General features: G+C 39.4%; 1 protein-coding gene across 1 annotated transcript; it reads left to right on the top strand.

Annotated features, from left to right (window-relative positions):
- Positions 1-1,972: 1,972 nt before the first annotated feature.
- Positions 1,973-14,393, top strand: LOC140951038 (glycine receptor subunit alpha-2-like). Its single transcript, XM_073400260.1, has 10 exons — positions 1,973-2,153; positions 4,971-5,075; positions 6,662-6,802; positions 7,831-7,931; positions 9,080-9,147; positions 9,769-9,986; positions 11,463-11,545; positions 11,883-12,032; positions 12,511-12,944; positions 13,732-14,393. Exons 3-10 carry the CDS (start codon positions 6,723-6,725, stop codon positions 14,008-14,010), a joined length of 1,413 nt encoding a protein of 470 aa, XP_073256361.1. The 5' UTR covers positions 1,973-2,153; positions 4,971-5,075; positions 6,662-6,722; the 3' UTR covers positions 14,011-14,393.
- The last annotated feature ends 409 nt before the right edge of the window (positions 14,394-14,802 follow it).

Below are 14,802 nucleotides of genomic sequence, written 5' to 3'. Positions count from 1 at the left end.
GTAGTTGTTCTCTTGGTAAAGGGACATTTAGTAAATGTCCCTTTGTTTGTAGAGTCCCATAAGACCAGATAGCCTGACGTACTGCGCTCACTGTAAACATATAAGTAGTCAGGAGCCAGATCATTAAGAGCTTTGAACACTTAAAGCTACTTGAATTTGAATGAATGAATGAAGTCAATGAAGATATCGTGGATGAGGGGACAACAGACGTACCCTCTTACAATACTCTTATATCTTAACATGTGAACAGTAAGCTCGGACGTCAGCATCAAGGCGCCACTCGCAGCCGCTCTCAGTTCATTTACGAGCTTACTGTACCCACCCAACCCATGATGTGAATGATGTGGTGTGTGTAGGTTGACAACACCACCGGGGTCTACGTCCCCTCCTCTTTTCGAACAGTGGTGTGGGTTCTTTTACGTCCCACGAGAACCAGATAAGTGTACTGAAGTGCTGTGAGGCGGGACCTACGGTTTTTCGTCCTTATCCGAGAAGACTAGAAAGTCTAACCATTTGCAGATGTCATTACAAAGGCAGCATGCACTTTCTTCTCAGTTATTTAAAGATCCTGAGTGTTGATCCAGCCGGGGTTCGAACCCATGACCTTCCGCTCAGCAGACTGGCGCTCTCCCAACTGAGCCAACCAGGCGAGGGTTTTGACGCTGGGCAATCAGGTGTTTCCAACCAAGTTGTTGTAACAAGAATCCAACGTCAACATATAGGAGGACGAAGTCAAAATGCGAGCAGCACGATTCTGCAGTTTTTGTAATTTTTCAGACAGCGTTTTGCCGCAATTCCCCCAGGCTATATTATACTAATCGAAATGGGGTTGTACCAAGGCATTGTAGATGCAATGTAGTATTTCTGGCGAAACAAAAGGTTTAATTCGCTTAATAGAGCCAATGACGGAGGCAATCTTTTTGGATAGTTTGTCGATATGACTATGCCATGCCATGTTCTCATCAATAAGGATCACAAGTGATTTAGTAGTGGAAATTTGTTTTATAGGAACATTATCTATCGACAGTTCAAGGGATTCAGATATTGTACTCAGATTTTGTCTAGAACCAGTATTCAGAGTAAGTTTGTTGCAGAGATGCCACTGCCTTTTTTGTGGATGTTACCACAGGCAGACCACCCTCTGTTAGTGGGGGGCCGTTGTTGATTGAAATCTGAGCAACGATCTTTTGTTATTTATAGAAGAAATACATATGAACAATACGGTGGCTATAATTTGTTCCAAAATGCAGAATTTAAAGCAAATTTTTCAATAAAAGTCAAAAGAAAATGTTAACTGAGTCATGTGTCATGTTTTTTTCGCCGTCCCGTGCTGCTTTAAGCGCTATTTTGCGAGATGAATATTTGACCTCGGGGGTTAGAACTAAAGAAGGATTCCTAGTTTTAAAACAAGCTAAAACATGCTTACCTCCATCGATGTTAAGTTCATCAACGATAGTGCACGTTAATCGGCAAGTTTAGGCACAGGTAGCCCAAGCTCGAAATATGAGCATCCGCGAGCATCGGCGTTGTTGCGTAACATTCAAAGTATAAGGATTTGTATAGGAAAAAACCTACCGTTTCAGTAGCCTACGAAAATGAAAGGTTTTCAATAAAAAAAAAAAAAAAAAACAGTTTACCTTACATAAAATGTATCTTACTTCTCTCCTGTGTGGTCCATGGGCCGATTTACGGCCATTTTATGGGTTGTACTGAAACGGTTTTAAGCCTTATATAGAGGATAGAGAGAGAAAACTGTCTACAGTACACAACCCATAAAACGGCCATAAATCGACCCATGAACCATGCACCCGCGAGAGATGTAACACACATTTTACGTAAGGAAAACTGTTTTTTTTTTTTGTTGCAGTAATATACTCTGATTCTTTCAACGTTTCGGCGTTGCTAGGTGATAAGGATCCCCGACCAGCAGGATCATTTCCAAACAGTCACCACAGTTGTCATTCATAGCAGAACGCTGCCCACGCTAAGCTTGTCACCCTAGCCGACTTGCATGGTTAAAACCAGTTGCCCGCTTTGGGTCTTGGCGACAACTTCCTTCAGGTTTACATTTATCTGGTGTCGTTACAAAAGATCTTCCTGTTTAAATCTGGGATAAACTCATAAATCCGTTGTACAGACTAAGATAATAAAAGGTAAGGGATTGTAATACAATATATTCAGTTCAGTTTCTCGATTTATTACTTATTTATTTATTTATTTTTATAATGCTAGATTTAGGTTGTAGAAAAAGTTAAACGATATTTGTTTTTGGTAATACAAGAAAATCACCTCACATCCTTCACAGACCTAAGTGACATAGACTACTACAAAATATTGAGTAATAAATAATACAGAAATAACTACAAGTTTTTAATTAGAAGTGATAAATTCATTGTTTCAAAAGTTCATAAATCTCTGCCTGACAACTCTTATCCGCAGGTCGATACGAGTTCACCTGAGAACTAAGTACCTTCCATCAGCACAATAATTCATAATTTTATCCTATACTCCTCGTAAAGATATCGTGACCTTCTATTTCAGATAGCTATATGATTTTTAAATCATATCAGAAATCGCAATGATTCGCCCGTTGCTTTTCAAGTTTTCTTAAAAATGCTAACAACACGAGTTCCGAATATGAGTACAGCAAATGAAATAACTAAACAAAAACAAAGAAAAAAAAGCATCGAGAACTCATGTAAAAGTCGAGCATAGATCGGTTATAGATATATATTAGCAAGGAAAATTCTGCTCAGTTTTGCGATTCAGTTGCCATTGTGTTTATCGCTCATAGTAACAAAAAAAGTAAATAATAAAAATAATATTATTATAATAGTAATTGTAATAGTAATAGTAATAGTAGTAGTAATAGTAACAGACTACTACTACCAGTAGTACTGAGCACAGTTTTATTCTGCTTTTTGAGACTGTCGTTTTCTTTTCGATACATTTGCAACTAAGAACTTGTTCAGTATCCAGTCCAGACGTCTAAAATATTCATATATTCAGGTAACTGAATAATTGGCGTGCATGGCTTTGTTAGTGCCAGATAACTGATATGAATAAAAAGTATCAAAGGACGTGTTGTATTAAGTGCTACTTTACTAGTTATTCAAGTGCTACAGATTTCCGTGATACGAGGTAGTTTAAACAAATAAAACAATGTTGTGGCTCAATTGGACAGAAGATGAAACCTGAGTTATTGAACTGCTTCAGATTTGCAGGGTACGAGACAGTTTAATCAAATAAAACTATGTCCTGGCTCAGGTTGACAGAAGATGAAAACTGAATTTACATAGCTTACAATTGCCTTAGAGTCTCCTTAGCTATTTAAAAAGCTGATACCATACAAAAGTCAATACTAGTCTTATTACTTCGTAAATTGTTCACACGTAGCCGTTAAGGTGTTTTGAAGACCTGAAAACGAAAACTTAAAAGAACGTTGCCCCGAAGAGCTATCGGCTTGCAAAAAAAAATTTTAAACCAATTTTTAATTTTATGACCTTCAATGGGGCAGAGGACCACTGCAAGGAAGCTAGCATTAAAAGATCATTTATAATTTGATTTAATATACTTAGATCGAGGAAACAAAATGACACTGATTTATTCTTTTCGGTCTCAATGTATAAGATAGCCTGCAGAGCAGGCGTTTTTTAACGGAAACTCAGAGGCAACCTCTTTCCCAGGGTTGACTCAGGGGTACATTGATCACCTCTCCCTTTAAATCAGTTTTTGACTCGCCCTAATGCTCTAGCAGTATTGACGACCAAGATGGCGGGATAGCGTTGTTCCTTAAAAAAAAAGCATGGATCGCGCTGCAAAATACGCCTACTTTGCAGGCTATGTATTCGATCGTTTACCGTAAACTCCCGCTTCAGCCAGCCCCCTCAGCTATATGCGCCCCATCGGTTAGGAACCCATCTATTTTTAAACAAAAACATACATTCGATTATAAGCCACACAGGATATAAGGCCCCCCCGTTATACCCCTAGGATATAAGCCCCCCAGATATGAGTCCCCCGGATAAAAGCCCTCTCCATATTCATTAAAAAAAAACGATTTATTATGACGTTTTGAACCTTAAGAAAAACCCATCAATGCAGAATGTATTTTGATCAGCACTGAACTGTTTTAAAGCGCTTTCTCTGTTCCGGTTACAACCCCCTCTCCGTTCGTAAACCCATTGCTAAGATGTTTAAGCCCGGAAATTAATTATAAGCGGGAGTTTACGATATGCCGAACTAATTGCGACTGTGAAACTTGAGCCACTGCAGAGTAGGGTCAATGAAAACTCGTGTTGTTTTAGAAGCCTTTTTTGTTTCGCGGTTATTTAATTTTGCGACCATTTAAGATCACGGAGCGTCCTGAATATTAGGTACCCCAAAAATTACATTTTTAAAATAACTCAGGTTATATCAAGGAATAAAGAATGCGAAAGGAGCTGAAAGAAATGTTTAGTGAGTGGTAACTAAACACTTTTCATTGATAATAAAGCTGCAATTTAGGGGAAAAAGTTAATAGCCATTAGCACAAATATAAAAGTGTTTTGTCGACTTCGCTTTTTAAAATGATTCGTGGTTAGCCACAAGTTTCTCCAGTGTTTCTTTATGGATTTCAATTAGGGTTTTTCATTGACAGTTTTGGATGGTAACACATTGTTAAACATACTTATATTGTCCACGAACCGCGCCTAAACACTTAGTTTATTTGTATCTGAAGTACTTACAACTAAGTACTACGTTTTTAAAGACTTTTTATTCGAATTTACATCTTGAAATACCTAGATTCTAGGATCAAGGTTGCTTGGAGAACCCTAGCAATCATCAGGTTCTAACTCAGGCGTTGATATTTGGTGGGAAACTGAGCCCATTTGGTTTGTAAAACACTGATAGTGAATTTGAGCCTGGCGCTTCTATTCATACTAATGACGGTATAGCTAAAACGTTTTAACATCTCTGCTGTTTTTCAGTAAATGCAAGTTAACCGGCATTCGTCCTGATTCAGTGCGGTTGACAGCGGAACGAGATGAAACTATTTTATGGTGTTTAAAGAAAAACAGCCACTGCCCTGGATGGTAAGAACAACGGATCGGGGCTCGAGAAAACAATTTCATTCTTGACTGTTCAAGAGTGACATGAATGTTATCTGTGTAAAACCTTAATAGCTTAGGCTTCTCGTTAACGCTGAAATTATATATAAAGGATATCAATAACTTAACGAACTACCAAGTCGAGATCGATATTTGAAAAATCTCTTAGCCGGCCTGAACTTTTTCTTCACTTTATAGCCCGGTTATTCCCTTAACATTGATCATGAAACTTAAAATAATTAGCCCGAAATGTCTTAAAATTGGTACTTGAAATATTCTTAACTGTTGAAAGATTCGACCTTCCGCACTGCCTTCAGGCAGAATGGCGAAACAGCTGTCTACGGCGGCAACCCCGCAATGTTTTGGGTTCTTTCGATGTCGTGTTGATGTCTTGCAAAGTTAATTTTCATGTAATACGACCAGCTTGGCAGAATTCAAGGTGTCTCCTTTGTATATTTTTGCTGATCGGGTCTTCTATAGATCCTACGTTCTGCGGCATATTCGTTTGCTGTCCTTTGCAGTTTAAATGTCAATTTTTAACCAGCATGGGTCACATTTTCTGTGTCTTTCACTGCGCAGCTGTTGGAAAAATCTCTTACGAACTTATCTTTCAAAGGATAAACTATGAAGGCAATAGGTTTTTCTAAAAAGGCGTTTTTCACTATTTAACCATGTTTTTATCACCCTAGATAATATAAAAGACTCACTTTACTCCGTAGATTGAGCTTATAACCCCAAGGTACATAAACAACATCATCAATCTTTTCCTGGCTTCTTAGGAAAAGTTATATTTTTTATTACTTCTAATACGACATGAGAGGTCAAGTTTTAAAAAGATTATGCCTAAAATGATTAAAAAATGACAAGTGAACATAGGAACTACAAATATTGGCATAGACTTGAACGTTAAAGTTTTTACGGTAGGGTGAAATAACGCCCTATCTAAAAGCTGTCATATTCAACAATGCATTTACTTATGTTAACAAAAAATAAGAGATAAATAGAAAACTTTCAAATTTGCAATGCAAAACGCCGTTTTGGCTTTACTTGGTGAGTCGATTAATTTTCTTTGGCTACCTGCGACGGAAGTTTATTGTTTACATGTGTATAAAAAGAGGTTCTCGTAGTAACGATGGGCGAGGGAAACATTTTACAAAAACGTACGATATCCCATGGTCTGAATCCGTGTAATTTTCACTTATATTAAAACATACAAATAATAGGTTTTTGAAAACGTAATTATAGTCTGTGAGAATATAAACAGGCAGGAATCTTTGTCACATTGCTGATAAACATGTTCTCGACCATAGGCTACCTCAGAATATAAATCGTGTTTCAAGTACGGAGGCAGGTGTGTTTGAATGTTACGATATTCGCAAACAAATTGCTTAAAAATTCAATTCACGTCCGTTTTCAATCACGAGTTGGGGGGAGATTCCTGGCTAATTTACGGTCGTTTTATAAGAGTTCAAATTAAGTAAATCTAACCTTTTCCATTTGATAAATTTGTAAAGATTATCAAGACGAGAAATATACAATTTAATAAGTTGTTTTCGTCTTTTTATTTCCAGGATTCCCTTTGTTATGGATAAGACAGGCTTGCGTGTTTTATTATTAGCGTAGAAAACGTAAATGTTGCCGCGGATTTGTGTTTTAGTCTCCTTTGCCCTACTGGCCGTACTTGGTTATTCTTTACAGGAGCCTGGATTAAGGTAAAAGATTTTCTACACGAAAGCGCAACTAAACAACTAAGCAACTTAACTTGGCTTTATGGAAGATTTGCTATTACTCACGCTACAAGTGTATATTTAACTGACTATCTGCCAAAATGATTCAGTATAAATCGCTAAATATGGATCAATGATTTTAAAAATTTAATAGCGTTTAAGCGTCTTAACATTAATTTAGTATTAAACTTTCAGAGCAGTCGTTTACCTCTGTTAGTGATATCGGCAAATCTAGCGAATGTATCGATGACAGTTTTCTATATTTTCGTAAAGGGTAAAGTGATTTGCTTTGTAAGATTTTGATAAACTAGAAGAAAATCTTTCAATTGATTTGAGAGTGAATTATTCTATTTTATTTTCCATGTCATGATGTCCCTCAACCTGTCTTTAAGAGCGTAATTCAGTGAATGTCAGCCAAGAAACTAAATTCAATTCAAATTTTGATTTCCATGTTTTTTCTCTGCACGCCATCAAGTTTGCGTGGTATCCCACAGCTGAATGTAATGGAGAGGCAGTTTCTCGATCAGCGCTGCAAATTTTACTCGTGGCGGTCTGCAGTGGAAATGCGTGAATGAATTAACAATCTCTTGCGAACATGTATAAAAGAATAGCATACGGTCAAACAATTTTTTATGACACTTTGCGAAGACGTATTTCATAATATTAAACATCAAAAGTGCTTGTGGCTTACAAGAAGAAGTTTTTAAGCTACTTTGAAGTATCTTAGTGAATATGATGATTGTGGTGGTAAGTTCACAAAATGTGTCTCCGTCAACCATATTCCTCATCGAGCTAGAACTTTGAAATGTTGTTTTTTATTGTCGGATGCAAAACTCTTTTGAGTGTTTGGCATATCTTCCGGCCATTGATCAATAACATTTGAAGAAGTGCAAAGTAAAATCTTATCATAATGAGGATACGTTTCCCAAGCCACCTTAACGGACAATGCAATGCCAGGTCCCATGTAACTGATCTTTTTGTATTTTTATCTTGATTGTTGTTGTTCTCCAAAGCTCATCCGAGGGAGACTGGAGCGGGAAGAATGCATCGCAAGTTCTGCGCATGCTCCTCGATCCTAACAATTATGACAAACGGTTTAGGCCTGGATATGAGGGTATGGACATCTTTCAGTGCTTAAAGGTGATGTTACACGGGGCGATTTGCAACGACGATTTTTAACGCAACACATCATTGCAACATTATTGCGACATTGTTTCGAATGGTTGCAACATTGTTCCGACATTGCTACTCTGTGTTGCGCAAAAAATCGTCGTTGCGAATCGTCCCGTGTAACATCGCCTCAACTCTGACCGCCTGGATAAGCATATCACTCTTCCATCTTGCTAGTCGCTTCGCAGCGTTCTTTGTGTCTTCACGCAACGCTTCTTGTGCGGAGGAGCGTTGTGTGACGCGTGACGACTACTATCTTGCTAACTTGGTGCGGAAAAAAAAGGCCTTTCATTTGCGCAAATGGTGTACTTAATGCATACTTGGCATACTAGTGCGATAGGGGTCTTGGAAGATATTATAAATATTAATATAAAATTATATTATTTACTGCTTCAACTATTTCACCTATACGTGATCAAAAGAGCACCTCCTAACCTATTTCTCAGTTCAAGACTTAAAAGGGTTTTCTTTTTCTGAGATACTGGGAACAAAATATCTCACACGCCCCGAGAAATTGTTTAAAAGGCCACAGAAGGTAAGTATTAATAACACATTTGATTTTAGATTAATAAATTTTGACTGAATGCCTACGAGAAGACGCCTTCAGCCACCGTGCTTAACTTATATTTTCACATGGACACCGACTCCACCCTCTGCATGCAGCCCACGTGAATAGGCTATGGTTGTTTTCGAATGATTTTGGCCCGGCTGAGACGCCAAACTTTTCATGAGCCGAACTTAATACTCGCCCCATGAAAGGGAATTCGGATTCCGGAATGCGGAAAATTTTTGCTTGTAACATCCGGAATCCCCAAAAAATTTTGCTTGCGGAATCCGGAATTACGAGCTTTGGAATCTGGAATCCATCGCTGGGAATCCGGAATCCCACTAACGATTGTAATCCAGAATCCACTTCCACTGAGTAAGACTGAAATCCGGAATCCATTGCGTGGAATCTAGAATCCAAGACTGTCTTGGATTCACTTACATGGGGTGATAATACATTGAATTAATGGCTCTTGACTGAATTAAGTACATGAAAAGTTTGGCGTCTGAACCAGACCTTAATAAGCACTCGTTTTTGTTTCACAGGAAAAGCTGTGAAAGTTTTAGTGACTTTGTTCGTAACTTCGCTAGGTGGACTTGATGAAAGGGAAATGGTAAGAAACGACTCACTTTCCTGAGCGTCCAAAAAGTGCAGTGACACCATCCGGCATGCGCTTTGACTTCAAAGCTGTCGCTAAGCGCGAAGCGCAGTTAACGCGAGCGCACGCGCGCAGGAGAGACAAAATACCATTTTAAACTAGCTCTACAATTCTCTTTCAAAGGCCGCGCGCTTCCGTTAATCGAGCCGACGTTTTACGGGTCTCATAAGTTCGAAGAACACATAGTTTTTCGCACGCTGCGCTGTTAACTAGCAACGACTCTTCGATAGAATGGTCACACTTTAGGATTCTTTTCACAGGATTTACATTCTTTTCCATGTGAAAACGCTCTTTACGTTAGTATTATTATTATTATTTTTTGCAGTTTTGTCAACAGACACAATAGTAAAAAAACTGTCAACTAATCTTTAAGTTTTTAGAATTAGGTCAAAAGATTAGGATAAGATTAGGATTATTGCAGGGATAAGTTTGACTTTGGAAAGCAAGTAGAGATAAGTTTGATTAGTCCTTCTTATGGAGTGAACAATACACTGGGTTTTTTCAGGTTTTCTTGTATCATTACTGCTCTCTCGTTTTGATTTGTACTAAATTTGTTCCTTACATGTCTCATTAAAGCAATTTGAGAGCACATTCTTCATGAGGCAGTTGTGGCATGATTCACGTCTTCGATATGATCAGTTTTACTCCAAGAGAAATTTGACGCTTAATGGAGACATAATGAAACAAATCTGGATCCCAGACACGTACGTCAACAACGAAAAATCCAAAGTGGCTCCTGAACAGGAGTTCCTTCTCACAATTTTTCCTGATGGCAGGATTATTTACAGTCAACGGTAATCTGTTAACTTATACAACCAAGGCAAAAATGTCCCCTGGATTGGTATTTGTTTGTTAGACTGAGAGCAGTCCCTCTTTAGTCAGTCAAGTCTAAGCTCGGCAGGACTGGAGAGAGCGAATTGGCTGAGAGGGAAACTTCCCCTCGGCTTTCGCTCGCTTCGCTCGATTTCCTCGCTCGCGCTTTCTTCGCTCGCGTGACCTAACCTCTTCTTCCCGCCTCTCTCCAGTTTCCCTCTCGGCCAATTCGCTCTCTCCAGTCCTGCCGAGCTTAGACTTGACTGACTGAAGAGGGACTGCTCGCATTCTATTTGTTTGTTTAAATTGGAATTATTCTCACAAAAATCGCTTGAGGAAAGGTATAACTCTTTCGAACTCTGACCCCAAGAACAAGGATAGTAAGGCTCATTTGAATATGAACGAAAGAATATGAAACTAGTGGCCATTCAGGCTAAATTAAAATTTAGATTAACTTCAAGTTTAAGGCTACGTGCAAACGGGCGCAAAAACTCCCAACTATGTCGGGAGTTGTCAGCCAACAATGTTGCGTCCGTTTGCACGGGGCGAAAAGTTTGACCGGTTTCAAACTTTGCGCAACAACACGCAACAACATCCAACAACATGCAACAGGGTGTGCAAACGGACGCAACATGTAACATCCAACAATGTTGGGAGTTGTTGGTCAACAATATTGCGTCCGTTTGCACGCAGCCTAACCAACCTACTTCTCCCTAGAAATTTAGTCTCAGGGAAGAGACGGCATTTTCCATGTAAGGTTATCATATAGTCTCCCTCGTACCCAGTCTAACACATATCTTGACAGTCTTTTTGCTTTCTCTATCCCGCTTAATGAGCGACACCTTAATATGCTCTAGTAGACCTTCTTCACCTTCTTCTCTGAGAGTAACCTGCCACGAAGTCATTAGTATAGCTCTTGCCTAGACCCTGTACGCGGTCTTCCCAGCCCCTCTCGGTCAATCCATTACTTTGATGTAGCCGACCCAAACTCGGATCACGTGAGGCGAAACGAATAGACTCTGCGGAAAATGAGGCCTAGGGACTAGGTAATATCCGATCCAAAGCCGACACCATCCGGTGACGATATATTTCAAATAACTCTTTCGTCTGGCACTCGCAACAACTTTGCGCGTGTATCACGCTTTTTTGTACATTTTGTTTGCCGTCGCCGCACAACCACAACGTGAAAGTGTCTAATTTTACGTTTTGTCGAGGACGTGAAAGCAAGACAACGACTTTCTTTTTCTTTGCCTGAACTTTTGATACAGTATTTTAGAATTTGTCAAATGTTGGCAATTTAACTTCCCAATATTGGACAAATTAAACGAGTTTGTATGAACGCCATAAAAATTAAAGTAGCGCAAATTCACTTTCTAAGCGAAGTTTTTGTAGCCGTCACGTTGTTGCTTAAGCTCCCCATTGTCGAATGAAATTTAAGTAATGTTGTTTGTTTGTAGATTGACTGTGATTGCTGCTTGCAAAATGGATCTACGGAATTATCCCATGGATAAACAAAACTGTAGTCTACTTTTTGAGAGTTGTAAGTAGAAAAAAATGCTAAATAATCTTGTAACTAGACAATGACTAACACCGGGAATTCATTTATTGCCGCCACACCTTCCTCGATCTGCAGAATTCTTCATTTCCTACTCAGCCTCATTCACTAATTGCTATAAATCAATGTTAAATGAGTGTCTTTATATCTGATGTAGGCACGGCTGAACTTTACGTCCAATCTTTTAGACCAAAACAACCCCAACCACTAGCTCAGTGTGCAATTTCATTAAACCGTTCCACGCTCGAATGTTTAACTGGTGACAAAACACTGCTGTTCATGCTTTAAACATCACATAAACAATGACTACCTTCTGATTCAGATGGTATGACGACAGCTGACTTATATTTCAAGTGGGAAAATGTGAGCAGGGACATGAAGTCAGCTGTATCGATAGGAGAAGAGCTTATCATGTCACAGTTTGCGGTGGATGATTTTACCGTTCAGGAAATATCCGCCTCCTACGTCACAGGTACTTCCCGGCTTTTTTTGACGGTTTTCGTTTCTCTTTTCCCTTCGCCAGCCAGGTATTGGAAATTATAAGACTGACAATAAGCACGGAACACGATGCATTATGGGAAGAAAACACCCTATGATATTAAGCGGGCTCTCTGCGGATTAGTAACTACATTGCTGGTCATAATTGTTGGAACGCCTTTAAATTTCTCCTGCCCTTCCCCATTCAAGGTTGATTTTCAAGAGTTGATGCTCAACAAAACCCTTGACACCAACATTGGGGAAAAAGAGGGAAACCATAAGTGTATTCGTGGAACGACAAAAACGTTTACCTTATTTTTTTCTGGAAGTGTTTCCCTCAGAAATTATGACCGAGGTTGTAGAATGTACCTTTCTTGCTAAGAAAAGCTTAACATACTATTCAATTCAGCTGATGACGAAAAGTCCTACGGCTATCAGAATGGATGTATTCTACCTTTTCATTTCCATTCCAGGAACTTTCTCTATGCTGAAATTAACTTTCCACATCAGACGAAAGAAGTTTTACTACGTCGTGTCGATATACATTCCCACAATCCTTATCACCATTCTGAGCTGGGTGTCCTTTTGGATTCCACGTAGCTCGCCTCCCGCTCGGGTCGCCCTCGGAATCACGACAGTCCTGGCCCTGACGACTCTAATTTTCGGACTTCAATCGTCGATGCCGAAGGTGAGCTATGTCAAGGCTATTGACTGGTTTCTCTGTGTCTCCTTCCTCTACGTGTTCGCCGCCTTGGTGGAGTATCCGAGTTCCACTTTCGTCACTTCTCAAGCCAAGAAGCTAACAAGAAAGGGGACCGACATCCTTCGAAAGGTGAAAGGCCTGAAAGATGATCCTGAAGATTTTCCGCTCTCGGGGACTCGATATGGCAGCACCGACAAACAACGGGTGAGTGAAACTCCACCCTGTCAAACTTAGCCTGCGTCGTACGACATGTAATTCAACATCAACGTGCTGAGCTAGCCATACCAGAGCAACTTTTCTCTTTAACACAAGCTAATCAAACCAGTTTGTTTGCAAAGCAGAGGCACTGTACTAAATTGTTCAATAATTACAAAGAAATACTCTTCAACACCAACAATTTCTTGAAAGTTACGCAGAGCTTTGGGAACCGCCATCCCCATCCCCATCCCTTCATAAATGGTTTATGGTGTTTTTAAAATAACTTGCAGAATGTGCTGATCCGTCACAGACTTCGCTTTTGACCATAAGTGTGTGACAAAAAAGATCTCTTTGGTAAAAACTTTCTTTAAGCTTAGAGTAGACTCATTTGCGGCATACGTTTACGGTCATCGCATTTACCGCTTGGTATTTTTGTTGTAAACTGAAAAAAAAAATAAAAAACTACAAAAGGTGAACGACCACAACAAACTAACTTTAGACGTTGACGCTCAACTGCTTCAAGAATTGATAAAACCTGTGGCCCCCTAAGTGTCCCCACTCAGCTAACTGGAGACGGACACTTTCTACGACGAATGGGAATTTGGGCATGATAGTTTTGAGGAAAGAGGGAAACCGGAGTACCCAGAGAAAAACCTCTCGGAGCAAACCAGACTCAACTCACATATGGCGTGAACGCCTCGACCTTAGCCCAGATCACATTAGTAAGAGATAAGCGCTTTCACCACTACGCCATTTCTATTAACAAGTTCTCGCCTGCTTTCATATTTTTCAGGAGGACAGTTCTGATCTTCGAAAGCTTACGAGGAACAAACCCGGACACGCGAACGGTGGTTTTGAACATTCACAACTGGAAAACAGCGTGGATGGAGACCGCGAGCGCGCCTATCCTCGGCAGAGACATTCTTCTCAACATCTACTCGACGATGAAGACGGGGATTTTGTTCATAACTTTCAAGGCATTAACGTTGTAGATAAATATGCAAGAATTGTATTTCCTGTTTCGTATCTTCTATTTAACATCTGTTACTGGATTGTTTATTTATCTGCGTGATGATGTTATAGTAGCTTACAGTTATACGCCAGGTGCGAAGTGAATATCGCGCAATATTAGCCAAGAATACTGTTACAATTTACATCTGTCCGTTATATATTTTTTTAAGTTCACCGGTTTTGAGTTATTGCTATCATGAAGGGGTCTGGGGTGGGGCAAAGAGTTCGGTTTCAGTTAAAACATACTTCTCTGTAGGAGGATCCAGCCGTTTTTTTCGGTTTCCTTCAATATTATTGGAAGCCAAAGAAAAATCAATACAATGAAATACATGTATACCTAAATACTACAACTGAAATAAATTATTATAAATATAAAAGTACAAAGATCTATCTATATGTACTTAGACAGTCTTATAGTTAAGTAAAGTTTCATTCAATGATCCACAGCGCTCGATGGCATTTCGAAGTAGTGTACAAATCAAGCTGACAGCTCATTGTCTCTGTGTCAGGGGTTCTTTTTTTGATTAGGCACTCTTTTTTCGTTTTGTCCTTTTCCCCCGCCTCCAAAACAAAGAGGGAAGGAGGACCGCCTGATCGCAGATAATTCAGACATTATTCCAAACTGGTGCAAAATAATTAATTCTTTTATCTTTAAAGTACAAGTTCTGTTGAATTCTGCCGTTGCAGCTGAGGCAGAAAATAATACTATTACCGACAGTTTGTCATTTGAAGTGTTGACGTACTTCCGTAAAATGGCCCCTTTTTGCATAGTGGATATACTTATCCGCTTCCCCTGTCTACCCCAACCCCTTCTCCCCAAAAATCAATGTTGAATTTTGGATCCTCAAGTCTT

Source organism: Porites lutea, chromosome 10 (assembly GCF_958299795.1).
Source record: "Porites lutea chromosome 10, jaPorLute2.1, whole genome shotgun sequence".
Classification (NCBI taxonomy): Eukaryota; Metazoa; Cnidaria; class Anthozoa; order Scleractinia; family Poritidae; genus Porites; species Porites lutea.
Note: the sequence above shows the minus strand (reverse complement) of the source record. Positions and strands in the feature narration are given on the sequence as shown.